At 39.6% G+C, this 23,494-nt stretch overlaps 1 protein-coding gene across 1 annotated transcript; it reads right to left on the bottom strand.

Annotated features, from left to right (window-relative positions):
- Positions 1–729: 729 nt before the first annotated feature.
- On the bottom strand, positions 730–19,209 carry slc16a9b (solute carrier family 16 member 9b). The gene is made up of 6 exons (XM_052102491.1): positions 19,025–19,209; positions 18,015–18,234; positions 15,922–16,065; positions 15,451–15,546; positions 12,634–13,467; positions 730–3,594 (listed from the first exon to the last, which is right to left on the bottom strand). The coding sequence occupies exons 2-6, from the start codon at positions 18,217–18,219 to the stop codon at positions 3,410–3,412; spliced, it is 1,464 nt and encodes a 487-aa protein (XP_051958451.1). The 5' UTR covers positions 18,220–18,234; positions 19,025–19,209; the 3' UTR covers positions 730–3,409.
- Positions 19,210–23,494: the final 4,285 nt, after the last annotated feature.

The raw sequence follows: 23,494 nt of genomic DNA, 5'->3' as shown, positions 1-23,494 counted from the left end.
CGCACTTCAGGGGCGGAGGGTGAAATGTATTCTGCCAATAGATTGCAGTGATTTTATAGGACTTCAGATGTCATCACTCCTGAACTTTATTGTTATTCTTCATTAACAGTACAAAAATGCATACAGACTGAACTGCACAGTCACAATCCACAAGAAAACAAAAGCTCAACAAAAATCCTGAGTATCTTATGGGATTGCCCAATTATTCAAGGGTTTTGGAAAAATTTGAAAAAATTACATTTTAGAAATAGATGTCCCGCTGGACCCATTGTTATTTTTGTTAGGAGCTATACCCAAAGAGGTGTATGGTGCAGACCAAAGGTGTGTACTGTGGATACTTTTATTGATTACCAAGAAAATGATAATAGTGACCTGGAAGGCGACAAAACCACCAACCATAATTCAGTGACGCAGAAACTGAAACAGGTTTACATAATGGAATGAATGACTGCATGTCTGCAACTGAACACTTTGTCCACTACAAATGGACACTTTTACAAAGATGGACTTGTGTTACACTATATCTAAGTATATAAGTGAGATGGGTTGTGATAACAAATAAATTGTCTTCTATAATTGTGTATTACCGAAAATGTTAATGTTATATTCTGACTGGATGCAAATGCCTTCCTTGTGTTAAATGGCCCCTTTTGTATTTCAATTATTTTCCTTTTTTTTAGGCATGAGATCCAATGTCATGGATATGATGTTCTTTGAAATAAATGTATCCATGGAGAACACATGGCCACCTCACATCATGATTGTCGAACAGGTCTGGATTTGTTTGCGCTGTACATGACATAGGTCATGGCAAGGTTTTTGTTGAAAAAAAAAAAAAGATTATGAAATAAGCAAATAATCTTTTCTTTGTCAATACTTTAATAATCAAAAGCACATAAAAAATTAAAACAACAAAATATGAAAACATAAATTACAGGTTCAAAGGTCAACTAGACCTAAAGGTGCCATAACCAAAATGTTTGCATTGAAGGACATGTTTTTAGGGATGTAGCAACTATTATAGTTACATTTTTAGGTCATAGTTACACTTCCTTTGTTTTAACTTCCACAAGACCCATGGCTGCATGTGTCCCACCTAGGGTTGCCACTTTTGACATTTTATAATAAGGGACACTTAAATGTGGGGGTGGGGAGCTAACAACATCCTCCACAGTTTTCTTCCTTCACCTGTACTTGTCTTTATGACTCAGTGATTGTATTCATACATTGTTTGATCTTAATGAACATTTATATTTTTTAAATATCCACCGTTTTAGCACCATTTGTGGACGTTTCTGACAGTCCTTTACCACCATAGGAACATTTTTCAACATATATAATGTTAAAAACAAATTAATCCAAGGCACTCGATTTGTGTAGAAAAAAAGTTAAAAAGCCTTTATTAAATCATGGCTTTATCAATAAAATTGGTGACAGATACACCTACGCGTTGCGGCTAAAGCCTTCGTCAGGGTGTGTGTAACAGACGAAGTCACAGGTACATTTTTAAGTAGCAGTTAATTAATCAAATAGCAAACACCTGGTCACAGTATGCAAGGCAACCATTTAAGCCTGGAAACCAATGGTTTGCCTTGCATACTGTGACCTTTTTTTCTACACAAATCGAGTGCCTTGGATTAATTTGTTTTTAGCTTAATTATCCCAAGCAACCAAAGAGCACCGAGATTTTACACCCTATGCAGCACTTCTTTTGCAATCTTTGCTGTGATATATAATGTTAAATTAGCGATCTGGAACGATTTCACAATGATGCCATATGACCAGCTTAAATACGGGACGCATAATTTTATCTTTAAATACGTGAAAATCACGTATTTTTATGGGACGGGTGGCAACCCTAGTCCCACCTCACCTTTCAAATCCTTCCTACGCTGTAGAATATTAATATCTTAAAAACATATTTCAAGTAAAAATATCTTGTCACGGTTCATTTAACTATGAAAAAAAACCCAGAAAGCAGTACAAATACAAGCATACACAATCTTACACAAAGTGTGTAAAAAATTGTCAATAAACTGGTATTTCAAACAGTTTACAAATAATCAATTTTTCACAAATACATATTTCTTTAATCGCATGTTGTTTTAAGTTTACTATTTACTGCCTGTCAAGGAGAAAAAACAACTTTATCAAATCTTTCACTTTACACTGTTTGCCCTACAACTGATTTCTTTCATAACAAGGCAAAAAAATACAGTATGTCCAACTTAACAAAAGCACAATAAGTCTACAACTGTACTTGCCTGACCCGTACAAACAAGTAAAACTATTTTACCCATCAGGTACAGCATTTTACAAAAACAAAAGATAAATACATCAACAACAACACCAGACATATCACCTGCCCAAATATTGCAAAATTATTTTCAGGTTGTGAAATTATTAAAAGATAAAAAAGATTACATTTGGTGGCAGTGTAGTGTAGTGTTGCACGTCTTTACAAAAATGTAAAACAACCATTTCTCAAACTTAAGATGTTTGAAAAGATTTCTTTTCTGAGGCCACATCCACACAAATCCATTTTCATTTGTAATTGTTTTCCAAAGTATACGGTTATGGAATGCTTTTTCGAAAGTCTTACACCCTGTCTACACCAGACACAAGTGTTGTCAAAAGCAAAAGAACCCATTATAATCAATGATGCTGTCTTCACTGGAAGCATCCATTGCAGCATGTCGTAGTGTGCCGACAGTAAACAGGTGTCCCATGCCATTTTTAACTGCCGCTACTGCTTCCAACAACACAAATGAACGGTTTAGAATGTCCGTGTCGATGCGTCCAGTGTAGACAACCACAAGCCGTTGCATTGCGTCAATGGACTCACATGGTGTAGACAGGGTGTTCATATTTGCTGGAGAAAAATGCTGTACCAGTATGGATAATAGGTGTAAAATCAAACGAAAATGTGTTTGTGAAGACATGGCCTTAAATTGGCGACACGTGGTACTGAAGATTTAACAACACTATTTATCAATGGACACACTTTCCATATATTATTTAAGAGAAAACAAGAGTGTCTTTACAGTAAACATAAAGCAAATCTGTATAAGAAATCTAGCTAAGTTTGTATGCAGAGGCCTCTTAAAACAAGGCAGTGGACAATCCTTATATTATTTGCTAGTATTCTTCAGTGTAACATGCTCTGTAAAAGTACACTTACGTGTCCGTCAGAGAGTAGTGCACTGCACATTCTCTGCCGTGTCGCATGGTAGTTCTTGGGTTATTTCTCAATACCCCTCATCATTTCTTGTCATCTCTTCACTATCCTGTCTGAATCAAGGCAAAAAGCCCATAATACAAATAATAATATAGGCAAACATGTGCTTTTTATGTAATTACAGAGTGTGACACAATAATTTGTCAACATATAAAGCAGTATGTCTTGTGTTCAGGCCACAGTAGCCACTGCATCAAATTCATCAGTGTATTCTTCAACTGGTGTGTTGGGTTCTTCCTGGTTCTTGTTCCAGCAAGACAAAGCGGACAGGAAAAGACAAGCTCCTCCCAGCAGCACAAAGCTTCCACTGAAGTAGAAAGCCAGGTCATAAGAGTGCATCCAGTCATAAATCCAGCCTGCAGTGGAAAAATAAAAGTGGTAGGATTACATAGCTCATTCTGCAGTATTTACCTGTTCAAAGACGAAGTTGCAGGATCTTCATTCTGTATAACGGTTGTGCGTCATTCAAAATTAAATTGACAATGTCTTTTAAATTTCAGTTCAATCATGAATTTGAATTAAGGTAGAAAACAGGTTGCAGAATTTGAATTGTAATTTGAAATCGAGGTAGAAGTAAAATGGAATTAAAATGAAATTCACAGAAAATGCATTATTCAACTGCTGTAAGTGTAGTTTTTAATAATCTGTGAGGGGTGAATTACTCAAAAATAGTAATCCACTACAAATAACTTTTTTAAAATTATTTAAAACAGATTTTGTTTTAATAACTTTCCCTTAAGTTGACACAACTGAAACTTTTAAGGCAGCATGAACACTTACATTTACAAGTTAAAACAACGAGATTTCTTTATAGTTTAAGTTGCCTTTAGGACAGTGCTACCACAGGTGGGACTGGCCACAGTGGACTGAGTTCTCTGTGGAGAGGAACAACGTCCAGTGGGAGCAACTGCTGGACCTCCGGAAGGTGCTGATACCACCACAGCACATCAAATTGGGCCTTATGAAACAATTTGTCAGAGCTCTAGATAAGGAGTCGGCAGCCTTCAAGTACCTTCAAGACTTCTTCCCAAGCTGTCTGAGGCAAAGGTCAAAGCCAGTGTCTTCATCGGACCACAGATAAAGAAGATCCTGGAGTGCAATGAATTCCCAGAGAAGCTCACTTGTAAGGAGAAAGCGGCTTGGAACAGCTTTTAGCAGTGGTTTGGGGCTTCCTGGGCAATCACAAGCCTGACAATGTGGAGCTTATTGAGACAATGGTGAAGAACTATGGCACAATGGGCTGTAGGATGTCCCTCAAGTCCAAATCCATGATGCTCATCTTGATAAATTCAAGGAGAACATGGGAGCATACTCGGAGGAGCAAGTCGAGTATTTCCATCAGGATATACTGGACTTTGAACGCAGCTACCAAGGACAGTAGATTGAGAATGTGATGGGAGACTACATTTGGGGGCTGATTTGTGAAAGTGATTTAAAGTATAATCGTAAATCTAAAAAAACGACTCACTTCTTAATCTTTTGTAGTCATTTTTGTATTCTTTAGTATAAATACATGTTAATTTGATTCATATGTTGTTTTTTCTGACTTTATTTGAAAGAAAAGACACAAATTCGCCTGTTTTCGTTGGAAATAGGTACATTTCAAAATATCACTGTCCTTGTCCCAAAAGCAAAGTTGCGGAGAATAATAGCCATTTTCTATACTTTTGAGGGATAAGCAATTAGGAAATAACGCTTACTACTTAGTACACAGTGTAATCAATATATGAAATACCAACCTATATAAATTAGTGTTTAATTTATACAATTTTCATTATAATAAAAAAAATTATAATAACTTTCATTTCATGGACCAAGGTGGAATAACACTTCCAAGCAGTGGCGGCTGCTTGTCTTTCAAAGAGGGGAAGCTCATTTTCGGCCTACATTATAAACTTATTTACCCTATTTTTTGCACTAAATCAATCTTAGGTGTTGATCTGCCCTGCTGTTTAATTCTAATTTTTTCCTCGTAAGGAAGACTTTCAAATGGCTTCGCCAAAATCAGGTCGACAATATTAGCACCGTCTGCCATCGTGCGCAGTTTCACCCGTACGACGCTAGCCTAGCCTACTGTATGAATGAATGAATGAACGAATGAACGAACGAACGCTCTAAAACAAAATATATTAAACTTGGTAAAACTGAAACAAGGAATGTGGTGTATAATTGTGTGAAATGTATTATGCAAATTGACTAGCAATTTCAGCCAAACAAATATAAAGAAATAGGTTGCAGCAGTTTGTCTTTCGACTACACTTGAGAAATCCGCAACGGGACGGAGCTGAAATAGCTTCAGTGACTTCTTATAGTACAGATTCGCTGTCAATCAAAAGGAGATGCAGTCTTTCGACAGATCCTCCAATCATCACGCTGAAGCCCGGAGTCCGGGCCAGCCCACTCCTCATTCACCCCCAGAGACGCTGAGCGTCCGTGGGCGGGACATAATCGCAGCATTTATCCAATGACCGTCTATTTTCGGAGCACTGAAAAAAACTGTTCAGAGCAGTCCCATTGAAGTCAATGGACGCTCGGCTTCAACAGGGAAATGTACTGACGCTACGGGAATGTATGAGAAGTAAATCGAGTCAGCCGACCTGCTATATGTAATGTAGATGATTCTGAACGAACTCGTCTTCGAGATGAACGTGTTCTAACGCATTTTTAGTCAATAAATTGTTTACACAATAGTACATATTTGACCATTGTTTTTTTGACATTATAGGGGAAGCTGAGCTTCCCTTGCAGTCTTAAAGAAATCCCCACTGCTTCCAAGAGTGCTCTATAATTGAACCCCAAAGTCTTCAAGCCATGGATGTCAATATTTATATTTTTAAAAAGGTAATCTGAATTTATGGACTAAATATCTGGACACTGTGTGGACATTTGTGATTATTTAAGTTAAAATCTGTTTTGATATTTGTTATTAATTGCTTTGACAGTATTGCACTTAGTTTAAAGAAACATTTCTAATCAGTTGATACAAAAACTTGTAAAAACTTAACATGAATTATGTAATACTTAGTCTATATACAGTATAGTCAAAATTAATTATGTATTTATTTGTTTTGTAAAGGTTAGTATACCTTGTGTTGGCCTAATGAAATTCCTCTGTTGTGTGACTGTGTAGAATTTCTTTTAATTGCCATTCAGTAAATTCCTCTTCCCAGTGGCGTTTCCAGACTTTTTTTACTGGGGTGGCCCATGAAGGGCATAGACTCATTCAAGGGTGGCATGAAGCATAACTCAATGTCCCTGATAATAATAATAATGATAATAATAATAATAATACAAAGAAGAAGATATGTAAATGTTCAGGAATTTCAAAATCTAATGTTATTTAGTTAAATAATTAATTGTTATTAAATGTTAATACTGCAAAACACAGAAGACTCCAAATAGCATGTATTTTTTTTAAATATATATTTATTTGTGTAGTGTATTTAGTGTCTGCATAAATGTTATAGATCCTGCTAATATGGTAACTGTCTATTTAAGAACAATGCGTCACGTAACATCAGAGACTATTTAGTGAAGATTGGCCACTTCTATGAATATGAGAAATTGGAACGCCCAACCAAGGAGCTCCAAGCGCTCAATGGTCAATGGATGTAGAAAGGAAACCACCTTTTAGATACAGACATCGCTTGTCAATCATTTTGAGAATGTGCATGTGCATTATCTATACAAGCCAGGAAAATTGCATTATTTACTGCTGATTTGTAATATGTACTTTGATCATAATTTTGACAAACCGTTTTGGAGATTTCGGTATTTCCCCATTCAAATAGATAGGTGCTGCACTGTCATGACTAGAATTAGCTTCCCGGGAGCATTCTAAATATGGCTGCCAGTGGTCTGACTTGCTAGAAAGACTTTGGTAACATTGAACACACAGTAATTCTTTGCATTTTTGTAGAGATGAAGCTACCGTGGCATGACACTACTATCAAGTAGGGTACTGATTTATTTTGAAACAATAAAGAAGATATTGAAGATATTTATTAATCTTATTATAGGCCTACACAAAGAATGTGCATGGATTTCATTTTTGTGTACTCAATATCCCTAAATATATTTGGACTAAACATTGCTTTAAAAAAATAAATAAAAACATACTTAATTTAAACTGTTCCCTTTACAAAAAGCTTCACTATGATGCTGCGCTTTGCTAAGTGCTTTGGAAACAATCCTGCATTGTGACCAGCTGTGAATATGTGTGTAACACGTCAATGAGTTTTGTTTTGTTTGTTTGGGGGAAGAGCACGCTGCTCTCGCGATGGGGCAGGGCGGGTGCTCGCATTGTGACCTACTTTCGGTCAGAATGCTTCTCGCTCACCTTGCTTACTTCCGAGAGCCGGCACCCACACTTCATTTGTGGGGCTCTCGTATGGATCTGGCTGAGGAGCAAGAGACGGGTTCGTCCCTTTCGCTCGCTCTCTCCCCAGATCTGGCTGGTCCTACACGTGATATTGAAGTGCGCTCTTCAGTTCACGAGGGGGACCTCGATTCTCTTGGATCTGCAGATTTCAAGTTACCCACATCCGAGCACTCAAAGCATGACTCTAAATCTTCGGAAGGGTTACTCGATGTGATTACTCGTGCAGTGGCCAGACTTCAATTAGACTGGCCACGCGACCAAGAAACCCCCAAACGCTCCAAATTAGAGGACATATTTCTGTCTGGTGGCCAAGGGAAGGGAACGCCTCATCAGTCCCTTCCCTTCTTTGATGACCTCCATGATGAGCTTGCTCGTTCGTGGAGGAAACCTTATACCTCGCGCGTTCACTTGCCCTCAATGTCGTTATATTCGACTATCGTGGTTGCTGAGGAACGAAGGGATTAAATGATGCTGCCGGTCGAAGAGACACTTGCGGGTTATCTCTCGCTCGTTCGGCATCATTATTGAAAATACCTGCTCTCCCCTCTAAGCCATGCAGAACTACCTCCATGCTAGTGGGGAGGGCTTATCAAGTGGCAGGTCAGGCTGGTGCTGCGCTGCACACCATGGCTGTGTTACAGGCATACCAGGCTGACCTACTGAAAGACCTGAGTGCGGGTGAAACTCTTGACGAAGACGCTTTTTCTGAACTTCATCGGGCTACAGATTTATCTCTCCGTGCGACCAAGCAGTCAGCCCGTGCCATTGGCCGGTCTATGTCCACTTTGGTCAGTACGGAGAGGCATTTATGGCTTAACCTTTCAGGCATCAGGGATAAAGAGTTTTCTTACTTTCAGAGTTTTCTTACTCGATGCCCCGGTTTCGCCTTCTGGTCTCTTCGGAGACGCCATGAATACAGTTATCTCCAGATTCCAGGAGGCGAAAAGCGACGAGGAAGTCTTTGGGCAGTTTCTTCCTCGCCGCACTCAGGGGGCGGGGCCGTCGGCCACCCAGTCTCGCCCCAATTCTGCTAGGAGGGAGGCTCAAAAACAGAGCAGCGTTGTCTACTGTGGAAAGAACTGCAAAATCTCTTTGTAAAAGGGGCCATAGAACATGTTCCCCTTCCAGAGAGAGAGAGTCAGGCTATTACAGCAGATACTTCCTGGTTCCCAAGAAGGGTGGGGGTTGCGTCTGATTCTAGATCTTCAAGGCTTGAACAGCTCGGTCAGGGTGTTCAAGTTCAAGATGCTAACTGTCAAGTCAGTCGTGTCTCAGTTCCAACATCACGATTGGCTGGTCACGATCGATCTCATGGACGCATATTTCCATATTGGAATTCTGCCACAGCACAGGAAGTTCCTGAGGTTCGCTTTCGGGGACGAAGCCTTCCAGTATCGGGTTCTTCCATTCGGCCTAGCCCTATCACCCCGCACATTCACGAAATGCATGGATGCAGCAATGGCTTCTTTGCGACTCCAGGGCATCCGCATTCTGAATTATTTAGATGACTGGCTGATACTAGCACAGTCTCAAGAAATGGCAGTTCAGCACAGAGCTATCTTCTTGGCTCATCTAGGTTCTCTGGGTCTGAGACTCAACGTCGAAAAGAGCATTCTTTCTCCGACCCAGGAAATTACCTATCTAGGGGTTATATGGAACTCGATTACGATGCGGGCACAGTTGTCTCCTGCTTGTGTCATGTGCATCCAGAACTCCATGAGCAATCTCAGGCTAGGTCAAGGTTGCCCTGTTTTCCAGTATCAACAAATACTAGGTCTCATGGCATCCACAGTGATTCCTTTGGGCCTTCTCCATATGAGACCATTTCAGCTGTGGCTAAAAGCCAGGGGATTTCATCCAAGGGCCAGTCCCCTAAGGCAAATAAGGGTTACGCGCCGATCACTTCGTTCCCTTTCTATGTGGATCAGACCCCAGTTTCTTACCTTGGGTCCCACTCTCGGTGTGTCATGTCGTCACAGAATGCTAACGACAGATGCCTCTCTGACGGGTTGGGGTGCGGTCTTAAGTGGTCGTCCAGCCCAAGGGGAATGGGAGGGTCATCAGCTCGATTGGCACATCAACTGCCTCGAGCTGATGGCGGTATTTCTGGCCCTGAAATACTTCCTCCGACATCTGAGAGGCTGCCATTTCCTTGTGCGGGTGGACAACACAGCAGCAGTCTCCTACATAAACCATCAAGGAGGTCTACGTTCTCGCCACCTGAATTTGCTGGCACTTCGGATTCTCCTTTGGGCCCAGGGCAAGCTCCTGTCACTCAGGGCATTTTATATCCCTGGATGCCTAAATGTGGGAGCAGATTTTCTGTCCTGACAAAACATACAGAGGGGCGAGTGGAAACTCCACCCCGAGGTAGTACAACAAATTTAGGAGAGATTTTACAGAGCAGAAGTGGACCTCTTCATCTCTCAAGAGACTGCGTAATGTCCCCTCTACTTCTCTCTGAGTCACCCAGCCCCCCTGGGTCTGGACGCGATGGCACATACATGACCCAGAGTATATCTGTATACGTTTCCCCAGGTTTCTCTGCTCCCGGGAGTCTTGGCCAGAGTTAGCCAGCAAGGGTCTTGCCTCTTACTGATAGCGCCTCGCTGCCCGAACAGGATTTGGTTCTCAGAGCTGATATCTCTCATCGACGGCTGGCCTTGGGCGATTCCGGACAGGAGGGACCATCTGTCTCAGGCACAGGGGACGATATTTCATCCCCGGCCCGAATTGTGGAAACTTCATGTTTGGCCCCTGAAGGGTACCAACTGAGGGATACAGGGCAGTCACCTGAGGTTATCGAGACCATTCTTAGTGCTAGGGCTCCCTCTACCAGAAGAATCTACACCAATAAATGGGGTGTCTTCGAAAAGTGGTGCAGTTCCCATGGTGCAGATCCAGTTAACTGCCAAATTGTTTCAGTTCTGGACTTTCTGCAGGAAAAACTGTCAGCAGGCATATGCCCCGCTACTCTCTAGCAGACTATGTCACATTGGGTGAGGGATGCTATTGCCCTGGCCTATGAGGCACACGGTCAAGCCTCGCCAGTAGGTGTCAGGGCTCACTCCACCAGAGGGGTTGCCTCTTCTTAAGCCTTGGCTAGAGGGGTCCCTCTGCACCAGGTTTGTGATGCGGCAGGCTAGTCCTCTCCGCACACATTCATCAGATTTTATAGTATAGATGTTCATGCTACTCCGGGCTCTTACATCCTTGAGTCGACATCTCAAGCTCATGCCTGAACAAGTTTGTGATGCGGCAGGCTGGTCCTCTCTGCACACATTCATCAGATTTTATGGCATAGATGTTCATGCTACTCCGGGCTCTTATGCCCTTGAGTCGACATCTCAAGCTCATGCCTGAACAAGTTTGTGATGCGGCAGGCTGGTCCTCTCCGCACACATTCATAGAATTGTATGGGTTAGATGTTTATGCTACTCCGGGCTCTTGTGCCCTTGAGTCGACATCTCAAGCTCATGTCTGTACAAGTTTGTGATGCGGCAGGCTGGTCCTCTCAGCACACATTCATCAAATGATATGGTTTGGATGTTTATGCTACTCTGGGCTCTTACGTCCTCGAGTCGACATCTCAAGCTCATGTCTGAGACCTCTCGCGTTCTTGTGAGCACAACCATAGGGGTCCGGACAGCCATAGTGCGGCGACGTGGGTATTGCATTCCCAAAGCATTTAGCAAAGCGCAGCATCATAGTGAAGCTTTTCGTAAAGGGAACGTCTCGGGTTACATGTGTAACCCTTGTTGCGCTTCTTTGCTGCACTGGGACGTCCCAGGACTGCTCTTCAGAAAAAATATTTGACGACACGCTGGTTATGCCTCTATTTATAGCCTGGCCACAGGTGTATCTAATGATCTCACCAGCCAAGGCTATAAATTCAGGTCAATGTTCATTGATGTGTTACACACATATTCACAGCTGGTCACAATGCAGGATTGTTCCCATAGCGCTTAGCAAAGCGCAGCATCTCGTTCCGCTTTTTTCAGGGAACAAGAGTTACACATGTAACCCGAGACGTTTTCCTGATTCCCAAAAAACAAAAATGCAATTTTTATTATTTTCTTAAGAGACTAACTAGGCTAGATGAATTAAGACTGACTGCATTACATTATGAAAGCAAATAAATATAGGCTATATGAAGAAGCAAATTTCAGCAAATAAACAATTTATAGGCCAAATGGTTTAGTTAATTCCCAAACATTTTGATAAAGAACCTGCCAAAGTTTACAAGGTTTGTGGTATAGTTTCTATTTAAGATAGTTAAAAGTAAGAAAACAAGATATCCCCGCATGTTTGACAAACTACTTATGATGCACAATGATGTTATACCTACCCCAAAGCATTACGTAATAAAAAAAAAAGTGTGATTGTTTTAACATGTCATATCTGAATGAAGGGTTCTAAGAATAAGATGATGAAATATGCAGAAGATTACCGCATTAGGTTTTGTCTAGTTGACAGTGCAGAAAAGGGATAGAAGAGAGAAAGGGCCTGTTCAATTCATGCACAGGTGACGGGACGGATGATCATATTGCTTAATGACATTTGCTGCTTGCTGTAATTTCTTGACACTGTTTTCCACTCCAGTTAAAATCAACATGGTTCTACCTGATTTTATTGAAGGCCCTCGTTTAATTTGGGAACTGAAAAATCATAGATTAGAATTTGGGGTGGCACCTTTTGTGGCCCTTGCCACCCCAGACCACCCATTTGGACATGCCCCTGCCTTTTCCTGTCATTCCAAATCAAATTCTAATTCATCAGGCCTTTTGGGTGTGGCCAATTCAAATCAAATTCCAACTCATGAATTATATAAGAGCCAATTCTAAAAATTCTTTATTTTTGCCGCAAGACAAACTCTTGAGATGATACATTTTACCCAACCTTGGTATGTACTTATTTCTTTCTGAATTATGTTCATTTTAAAGGCATGCCTAGCATCTAAACCAAAATTTAATGGATTGACATGATATATTGAGGACAAATTATAAAATCTTACCTGCGATTGGTGGTCCAAGCATTATACTAAATCCACAGAAGAACATCAATATCCCATATGCCTCTGTCAGACGATCCATTCCTATAACCTTAGTGGTCATGTATGGTACGACAGACCAGTTACCGGAAAAAAATCCCAGCACTGCTGAGATGACCTGTAGTCCAGCATAGTTCTTGGTGACAGGGATCATGAGAAGAGCCACCCCAGTTCCCAGCAGAGTGAAGGCGTAGAGAAAGATGCTGTTCATCCAGCGGATGTCCATCATGATGCCCAGCAGAAGCTTCCCCACTCCAGCCGCAATGGACATGATTGAGACCAGAGGGATGGTGCTGATACCATCGATCAAACCCTCACTTTGGGCTAGATCCTCCAGGAAGAGAAGCGGTGTATACGCTCCCAGACAGTAGAAAAACAAAGACAAGCACATAGCCGAGAAGACCCTGTTTTTCAGCAGTTCTCCTGTCGAGTGCAAATATTCAGAATACACTTTCTGTTTCTTCTTCAAGAACTGCATCAACACTACATGGAGTCTCTTCTCATAAGCTGGAGACTTTTTTGTTTCTCCTGTGATCAGCACGTTGGTGACGGACTGATTTTTCTTGATGGGGTCCTCCACAACAGGGGCCTTTTCAAGGACCTTTTCCTCTGCCTTCTCGGCCAGTGCTGCTCTCTGTTTGAGGTAGTAGGAAGGAAGATTCAACGGTCTCATGAGTCCAGCACACGGGATGATGTTTAGTGCAAAACAACCAATAAGCAAAAGGCAGCCGTCAAGTCCAAAGAGTGCAATGAACTCATTCTGTGCAGTGGCGTAAAGAAAACCTCCAATACTTGTACCTGGAAAATGTGCAACAGTGAATTTCCTTTTTTTTGTGTGTGATACTGTTATTTGTTTAGATCAGTGGTTCTCAACTGGTGTGTCGCAACTAGGCCTGTTGATTTATTTTGTTAATTTTGTTCCATTAATATATATTATATGAAAAATAACAGGTTGAAAAAGTAAATTTTACATTTAAAAAGTGCCACATTCTCACGTTCTTGGATGAAAGTGCTCTTTCTCATGTGTGTGCGGTTGGGGGTGGATGGTAACCTCAGGTTGTAATCACATTATTCCGAAAGAAAATGGGGAAGAGCTTGTTAATACAGGGCTGCATCCTCCATGGTGTGAAACTGACCCTATTCTAAAAGCCTCACTGCTGTTAGATACTGTACTTCCGTAAACACGGAGAGAAGCGATATAGTTCCCAACAACATTTCCAGTTTCCATTGGAAGGCAAAATTCAAAACATATACGTAATGGAGGGGTTTGCTTCAGAATCAAAGCTAACGCTTATTTTAATCTAGACAGAAGCCTAATTTTTTGGCTTGGATAAAAAAAGACGCAGAATAGATAAGACAGATCAAATATTATTTTAGGGCTGTCAATTGATTTCATTTTTTAATCGAATGAATTGCATGGTGTACAGATTAATTAATAAAGTTAATCAAATTAATCGCTTATATAAATATTTGCTGAGAAAACTACTCAAATAACAATAATTTAATATATATTGATGAAATAATTACAATTAGTTATATTTAAATAATTACATATATATATATATATACAAAAAATTATATTTAGATAATTAAAATGTATTACATTATTGTGGCAGATTGATAAGACAAACAAATGTCTTTAGAATCCAATATATTGTTTATTTGCATATTACTGTATATACTGTAAGTATTTCATTTATATAGCAAAAGTATATACCTTTGAAGAAATTCAAAGGTGAAATTTCTCCAAGAAAAACAGATAAGTCCTGGCATTAAACACCAATTTATATCAGGGTAATTTCCCATTTTCGATATGTTCTCTATGTTCTCGATATGTACTGCTTTGTCATTGTTAAGATTGTCTTATTTGTATCACAAAAATCAATGAGCAACACCTGCAGATCGCACACATTCAGAATTTACTGGTGAGTGTGGCAACTCGTAGCTCCTCTAAACAGGATTAAACTACATTTTCTGTCAATAAGTGTTCTGGCTATTTGACTGAATGGTTGTGTGTGGAGACGTTTACTTTATTTTAGTTGCATGGGCAAAGGAAATTTTTAATTTTATCATTTTAAAAACTTGCCAAAATCATTCCAAAGCAGCCCAAATTTTGACCACCCACCCAAGCACATTTATCCCACACAAATCTATTGAAAGTAGCCCAATTGGGCTAGAACCCACCCAATCTGGCAACAGTGGCTTGTGCATTGCCTATACAGCTGAAGTTTCGCTTACTGCCCCCTGGAGAAAACAGGTGGTACTTCTTGCTTAAATTGCTCAGGAATCTTCCTTGTTATGGTCTAGTGGCATTTAATGCATACATTTTTTTAACATTTTATTTTTATATATATAATTAATCGCACATAAGTAATGCATTAACATCAACAGCCCTAATTATTTAGAAAAAACTGTTAAATGCAAATAATAAAACCCAACTAAACGTATAATTGTGCATAATGATGGCAAAATAAATAGAGAGAAGAAAACACTTCCCAAATGTGATGTTGTTGACATCAAGTGTTCTGCATACAATAAAAAAAGCAGTACTTTGGCACAACATTAACTATTACTTGGTAGAATTTAGCCAAATTCTGCAGGTAATATTAAAAAACCTTATAAGGGCATTTTACTTTTAGTCTGATAAACAATTTTGGTGCTGTGTTGGGTTACCACTTGACTTCCAATGTAAAGTCTGGATCCTGAAGCAAAACCAGTTGAGAATCACTGGTTTGCATAATTACATGTGAATTGTGTGTATTCAAATACTGTATTTTCTACCTGTTGTAACAATGCCAAGAGCAAGACCACGTCTCTTGTCGAAATACTGACAGGTGATGGTTACAGTAGCAGCATATACAAGTCCACAGCCCAGTCCTGTATAGTTCAAGTGCAAGGAAATAAGGAAAACTTCCATCATTTGTAATTCTTTTTATTTTGTTTGATTTTTTAAAGAATATTAAGGCTAGTGATAGACTGCTATATGGCCCAGGCTGATTAATTGGCTGATATTTGACCATTTTGAGATTATCTGCCAATAATTTGCACATTTTCTGTTTTCATGTGTTTTATTGAATGTTGAATAAATATAGTTTCAGTCTCATTTGCAATAATTAAATAGTCATATGTCTATTATACAGTAAATCAGAAAATGATAGCCACTGAAAATCCCATTTTGGTCAACCAATATTTCAAACATTGATGGTATATGACCCAAATAAACGTGGAAACTCTGAAACATAGAATACTCACCAACAACTATCCCATAGGAGAATATGAGAAACTGAACATTGGGTGCAAAAGCACTAAGCATAAGCCCACCAGAGACCATAACCCCGCTGAAGATGGTCACAGGTCTGGCCCCAAAGTTCACAACACAGGCACTGCAAATGGGACCTGTGCCACATGGAGGGAAGTATTATATTGTTAGAGAAAACATTGTAATAATGAAAAACTCTTCTGAAGTGCAATGAGCCAACAAATAAATATAAGCAATGTTTTCTTTAAATGATTTGCAGAGAAATTTTGATTAAATTATGAAAGGGAAAAGCACATGGCATCAACAACACAAACAGAAAATCATTATTCATAATTGATTTGACACTCTTTCATAATGGTAAACTACTGTAGTTTCGTCATGGAAAACCACTAGGCCAAGTCTTACAGTATATGATTATAAAAAGGCATTTAGAGCAAGTGTAAACTTCAGTCTAGATTCACTAGTCTTGATAATGTTTCCCAGTGGCAAATTAAGGGATACATATTTCCTCAATCTCAAAGCTTTGTAGGTCATTTTTTGCTATTTAGTTTAGTTACCTGTTACATTTTGATTATGGTTTATTTATTAGAATTATTCATATATGGAGTTGATAAGTACACTACCTGGCCATAAAAAAGTTGTATACACTAATATTTTATTAGACCGCCTTTAGCTTTGATTACGGTGCATATTCGTCGTGGAATTGTTTCGACAACCTTATGCAGCATCACAACATTTATTTCCATCCAGAGTTGCATTCACCGATCTTGTTTTGGTGACGGGAGAGTCGAACCACTATGTAAAGTCTTCTCCAGCACATCCCAAAGACTTTCAATGGGGTTAAGGACAGGACTCTGTAGTGAACAATTAATGTGTGAAAATGATTCCTCATGCTACCTGAACGACTCTTTCACAAGTTGAGCCTGATATATCTTCGCATTGTCATCCTGGAATATGCCTGTGCCATCAGTGAAGAAAAAATCCAATGATGGGGTAACCGGGTCACTCAGTACATTCAGGTAGTCAGCTGACTATTGCTGCATAACGTTGCTGAGCATAGACCTGACCAACTGAAGCAACCCCACATCATAACACTGCCTCCTGATGCTTGTAAAGTGGGCACTATGCATGACGGGTACATTTCTTCATGCACTGCCTTTCTTACCCTGACATGCCCATTGCTTTAGAATAGGGTAAATCTGGACTCATCAGACCACATTACTTTTTTCCATTGCTCCACAGTCCAATCTTTATGCTCCCAAGCAAACTGAAGTCTTTTCTCCCGATTCATTTTTTTATGATGTACATTTTTTATGACGTGACTTCACCACGCATTTTAGTGATCACTATCGTTCAAGATTTTTTTCTGACCACATTTCTTCCATGAAGCTGACAGTTCATCTCTGTCCTTGTTTTAATAATGCATTGGACAGTTCTTAACCCAATTCCAGTGATTTCATCTTTCATCTCCTTGGTTGTTTTCTTTGCTTGATGCAGGCCAATAATTTGCAACCTTCTGAAACACAGTAGCATGGCTGTTTAAGAAATGAGAAGCTACACACTGCATCAGTTAGGATTAAAAGAACTGTTGCCAGCTGATACATATTAATCACTGCAATAATGATCCAATCATAGGCTCTTAAGTATCTGCTTTTTTACAGTAAATCCAAACTGCAACTTTTTTTTTGTTTTTTGTTTTTTGGCCAGGCTGTGTATATTCATAGCAATGTATTTTTCAATTATATTGTGTTATATTTTTTGACACATTTTTGACCAAAGCACCTCTTAAAATAGTATAAAGAGAAAATTGTTAAAACAAATAGAAGGGTACGATATCGATCAGAAACACTGAAGCCTTGAGAGATAAAAAAAAAAAAAAAAGACATAATGTAGTGAAAATAACTTGAAATGAAAAGGATTGTGTCTGTATGAGGGTCCATTATATGGCCAGTAAATTATATTGCATTAGATCTTTTATCTGGGTTTTAAATACTAAATTATGGACAACACTCAGGATATACTGTATGTAAGCAATTTAAATTAGTAAAGCAAAGTCCAGTATGTCATATCAGTGGTGATAGCTTACTAGCAATGAGTCCAACTCCAGACACAAGAGAGCCAACCCATGCTGTCATGCCTTTGCTGTCCTGGAAGGTGTTGAGCCACTCGGGGTAAAGCACACCCACAGACTGGGGCGAGCCATAGGCCAGGAGCTGGCCCATGAAAGAGGCCATCACAATGGTCCAACCCCATCCACCGTCTGGGGCTTTCTTTGTGTTCCCAGTGCTCATTTTGGCACGAAGTCCCTATAATAAAAAACAAATTTTAGTTTTTGCAAAATAAAAATTCGGTCATAATTTGTGATGCTCGCCCTTATGTTGTTCCAAACCTGTATGACTGGACACCTGTATGGTAAATATCACAAACACTGATATTTTGCACAATAGATCACTTTTATGATACTTTTAGGGTGTCTTTTTAGTGGATTGATAGCCTCGGTGTTCCATGGAAGAAAGAATGTAATATGAGTTTGGAACAACATGAACTCTTTATTTAAACGCTTTATTTGGTTACAACATGTAATAAAATGAGAACATGTCCTCATTTGTTTATTGAGCAACAGACAGTTTAAAAAACATGTAAAACTCCCATAGTCATTAAGCAAGTTAAACATTTCCCTATAACTCTGAAAGTTTGTGAACAACACCCACAATACACGGCAGGGTGTGCAGAATGCGCGTAACCGCATCTGTATATTTATAAAGTAACAGCAGACAGATGTGAGCGGAGGCGCGCACGAACGCGCGCAAGCGGAGAGCGCACCGCAGCAACCGCGCGCGCTCCAGAACCCATTGAATAACTTGTAACCGTTTAATTTTAATAATATCTTGTTGTTTCATTTCACGCAACTCTCTAATCTCATATTTTGAGCTGGTGTTAATCTAATCAATTAAATAAAAGACAGAAATCACAAAAGGTTTCGAAGAATAAGGAGGCGCGTGTTTAATTTACAACTAAAGATATGTGAAGATAAATATTCCACTATATTCCAGAATATGCTACTAAAACAACACAATATGAAAGTAATTCTCTTACCTCACCAACCGGAAAATGAAGAAGATTTCCGTGGGAAATTCAGTTCTGAATGGTCAGACAACGCAGCGTTATGGTTTTAAACGTCCTAACATTAGGCATATGTGTAAATATGATACAAACACTGATGAATGATAGTTGATGTGTTGGAGTGAAACATCCCGGTGTGCTCTTCATCATTCACTCCGTCCCTGCACGAGCGCCGGCTTTTGTTGCCAGGCGTTGAAACCGGTTTGAAGCTGTTCTTGCTGGCCCAGCTTCATATTTCGATGCTGTAGCTTCCTTTCTTATTCAGTGACAATAAACACAACCTATTACAATGTCAATCCGACATCACTTATGTGGCATTGACACATAAACAACGACTTTTCTCCACTGTTATTTATATATCTGTCAATAATGTCTCTTTTAAGGTGGCATGTCTGCGGAAGTTCGCATTCGTCTTATCATATGGTTGAATTATGGCTAAGATAAACTTGGATAATACAGCGTGTAGTCTTATTTTAAATTGATTTAGCGACCTTTTATGTCTGTGTATTGTGTTATGCCACCAGTAGCGATGTTGAAAATAGGTTGACGTATGTCTGCTGTATGTAAACTGAACAGACGGTACTTTGCACTGTCACTGACATGTCTTTGGACTTTGTTTATGGCATTCGCTTTATCTGAATTGCCTTCGGTCTAAATTATATTCAAGTTGTAAACACATGCCACGTGCATTCTCTGTTTGCGTGTGCGAAATCCTAAAGTTCCAGTCCAAACCGGCTGGTGAGGACTGCCGACAATACAGTGCTGTAGTAGGCTATTGGTGAAATGTGTTGCCGTGATGCGCAGCTTCATCTTTCTTCTGCTTTCACATCATTAAGGAAAACATTCTACACAAATTGTAGCATTTAATTTTTTCCCTGAAGTCCATCTTTGACATGTGGTTTAGTGCACCCAAACAGACATTATTTAGGTTTAGGCCTACATGACATTCTATCCTCCATACTATATAGCAAGCAGAAATAACTTTTAATCATGTGCAGGATATGACATGTACATTTAGTCATATAGCAGACGATTTTATCCAAAGTGACTTTGTCATACAATAATCAATTTGTCATACAAAAGTCAACAATATCTGCAGAAAATACACCGATCAGCCAAAACATTAAAACCACCTGCCTAATATTGTGTAGGTCCTCCTCATGCCGCCAAAACAGCGCCAACGCAATTGTACAGAGTGGTCATCTGAGTTACCATAGACTTTGTCAGGTCGAACCAGTCTGGCCATTCTCTGTTGACCTTTCTTATAAACAAGGCATTTCTGTCAACAGAACTGCCACTCACTGTATTTTTTGTTTTGTTTTTGGCACCATTCTGTGTATATTCTAAAGACCAGCCCAGCCCATTAGGCACCAACAATCATGCCATGCTCCAAATCACTGAGAGCACATTTTTCCCCATTCTGATGGTTGATGTGAACATTAACTGAAGCTCCTGATCAGTATCTGCATGATTTTATGCACTGCACTACTGTCACACGATTGGTTGATTAGATAATTGCATGATTGATTGTTGGTGCCAGATGGGCTGGTTTGAGTGTTTCTGTAACTGCTGATCTCATGGGATTTTCACACACAACAGTCTCTAGAATTTACTCAGAATGGTGCCAAAAACAAAAAACATTCAGTGAGTGGCAGTACTGTGGATGGAAATGCCTTGTTGATGAGAGAGGTCAGCAGAGAATGGCCAGACTGGTTTGAACTGACAAAGTCTATGGTAACTCAGATAACCACTCTGTACAATTGTGGTGAGAAAAATATAATCTCAGAATGCTATTCTGAGATGTGGGTTGGCACTGTTTTGACAGCACAGGGGGACCTAAACAATATTATGCAGGTGGTTTTAATGTGGTGGTTGATTGGAGTAAATGCAGTATATTTAATTATAGATATGGACAATTCAATGTTCAATAGAATCCTACTTCTTGACAACAGAAATGGAATTACTAGTAGTTAAAGCACTTATTCTTGATATTAATAATTACATTTGTTACATTTAATGAGATTAAAAATGCTAATTCTTGAAATAAAAAATGGATTTCAAATAGTGAAACTGTAATTATTGATATCAGTAATTGAATTGACTAGTAGAATTTCACAATGATCTGTCATTCAGTCCTATTCAAAATGAAATGACAATATTAAAAAAATATTTCCAAATTCACATATCAGCTATGTACTTCTATCCAGTAAATTTATAATTTTCCTATCATCAAGTACATTGTTAGGCTGTTGGTCCTCCACAGGACGCCAAAACAGCGCCGACCCGCCGAGGCATGGACTCTACAAGATCCCTGAAGGTGTCCTGAGGTATCTGGCACCAAGAAATCAGCAGCAGATCCTTCAAGTCCTGTCAGTTGCAGGGTGGAGCCGCCATGGATCAGGCTTGTTGGTCCAGCACATTCCATAGATGATCAATCAAATTCAGATCTGGGGAATTTGGAGGCCAACACCTTGAACTCTTCATCATGTTCCTCGAAACCATTCCTGAAATTTTGCATTTTAGCATAATGCAGGGAGCATAATGCATTATCCTGCTGAAAGAGGCCACTGCCATCAGGGAATACCATTGCCATGAAGGGGTGTACCTGGTCTGCAATGATGTTTAGGTAGGTGGCACTTCAAATTGACGTCCACATGAATGGCCAGAGCTTCACACTCCCTCCACCAGCAATACAGTGCACACGTACTCGGCCGTCCATGTGATGTAAAAGAAAATGGGACTCATCGGACCAGGGGACCATCCTCCACTGCTCCAAGGTTCAGTTCCGACACTCTCGTGTCCATTGTTGTCATTTTTGATGGTGGACAGGGGTCATCATGGGCACTCTGAAAGGTATGCGGCTACGCAGCCCTATACACAACAGGGTATGATGCACATTCCTACAATAACCATCATTAACATTTTCTGTGACTTGTGCCACAGTAGACCTTCTGTTGGTTCGGACCAGGCAGGATAGACTTTGTTGCCCTCGTGCATCGATGAGCTTTGGGTGCCTAACACCCTGTTGCCGGTTTGTGGTAAGTCTCTCCTCAGACCACTGTTGGTAGGTTTTCACCATTGCTGAACGAGAGCACCCCACAAAGCCTTGCAGTTTCAGAGATGCTCTGATCCAGTCATCTGCACATAACAATTTGGCCCATGTCATGTCGCTCAGGTCTTTACTCCTGCCCATTTCTCCTGCATTCAACACGTTGACTACGAGAACTGATTGTTCGCTTAACATCTAATCTACCCACACCTTGTCATGTGTCCTTGTTTGGCGATGATCAATGTTATTCACTTCACCTGTGAGTGGTCATAATGTTTAGGCTCATTGGTGTAGATGTCTGCAACTGCATTTGAACCAGAGTCAATGACCGATCATTGGGAAATTTTACTAGTGAAAATGCAATTACAGATATTAAAAATTGCGTCTTCATAGTTGAAATTCCCCTTTTGGTGAATATCAAGAATTATAATTTTTTACTTGAAAAAACCTTACTACTGATATAAAAAATGTGCATTTAACTAAAAAAACGGAATTATAAATACCTATAACATATTTCCTGCACATCATTTAAAGTTTAAAAAAGGCTTGTGATAGTCCATGGTTCCAAATCCATAAAATAGTAAGTACAATATTTTGCAGAATGTCCTGTCTGTTTTACATATGAAAGTGAAAGGGAACTTGGAGCTTTCAAGCTCTAAAACTGACAGAAAGCACCATTTTAATCTAATTAAAGTAGTCCACATGATGGGTGCACTATATTCCAAGTCTTCTGAAGCCATCCAATAGCTTCGATGATCAGTCAAGGGACACACTGGAACCAAGAATTTCAGCAAATAACTTCAATTTCAGTCACAGGCCTGAAACCCTATTGAGCACTTTATATTTATTGGTAACAGCCTAATTATTCTGATTAGGAATCTCTTTAATAATGAAGTATTTGATATAAAAGACACTATATATTTATGTGGTTAGTCAATAAATGCCCCTGGAAAACAAGCCCTGCAATAGAAAAGTCAATCATTATTAGACAGCCTCTAATGAGCATAAATTGTGTTCCTGCAATAACCAAGGTATCGTGCAACTTCCAGCTCATTACTATCTGTTGCATGATCTAACTAAAACATACTTCAGATTTGAATCATCTATATCACAATGCAGACTCTAGAGATTCAGCCAAAGGGAGGGATACATCTGAATAAATTTCACAAGAGCACACCAAGATCTTGCACACAGAGGGAAAGCAACTTGAACAACACCTTGATTGTTGGAAAGAGAACAATATTTCAGATGGTATAAATTAATAAATCAAAACAGAAACCAGGGAATTGTTTGCCCCCACATTTTGAACTTTAGGGCATTTTGTCACTTTTGGGGGCATTTTTGCTCTAAGCCCCCCTTCATTTCTGACCCTGCATTCCTGTTCTATTACAAGC

Source organism: Xyrauchen texanus, chromosome 33 (genome assembly GCF_025860055.1).
Source record: "Xyrauchen texanus isolate HMW12.3.18 chromosome 33, RBS_HiC_50CHRs, whole genome shotgun sequence".
Lineage (NCBI taxonomy): Eukaryota > Metazoa > Chordata > Actinopteri > Cypriniformes > Catostomidae > Xyrauchen > Xyrauchen texanus.
Note: the sequence above shows the minus strand (reverse complement) of the source record. Positions and strands in the feature narration are given on the sequence as shown.

What these genes read in the sequence shown, in the direction of transcription:
- slc16a9b (XM_052102491.1), bottom strand. Translation starts at nt 18,219, where the DNA reads ATGAGCACTGGGAACACAAAGAAAGCCCCAGACGGTGGATGGGGTTGG. An exon ending in CTCCTATGGGATAGTTGTTG is followed by an intron (nt 15,547 to 15,921) that starts GTGAGTATTCTA and finishes TGAACTATACAG; the next exon opens with GACTGGGCTGTGGACTTGTA. An exon ending in TCTTGGCATTGTTACAACAG is followed by an intron (nt 13,468 to 15,450) that starts GTAGAAAATACA and finishes CACATTTTCCAG; the next exon opens with GTACAAGTATTGGAGGTTTT.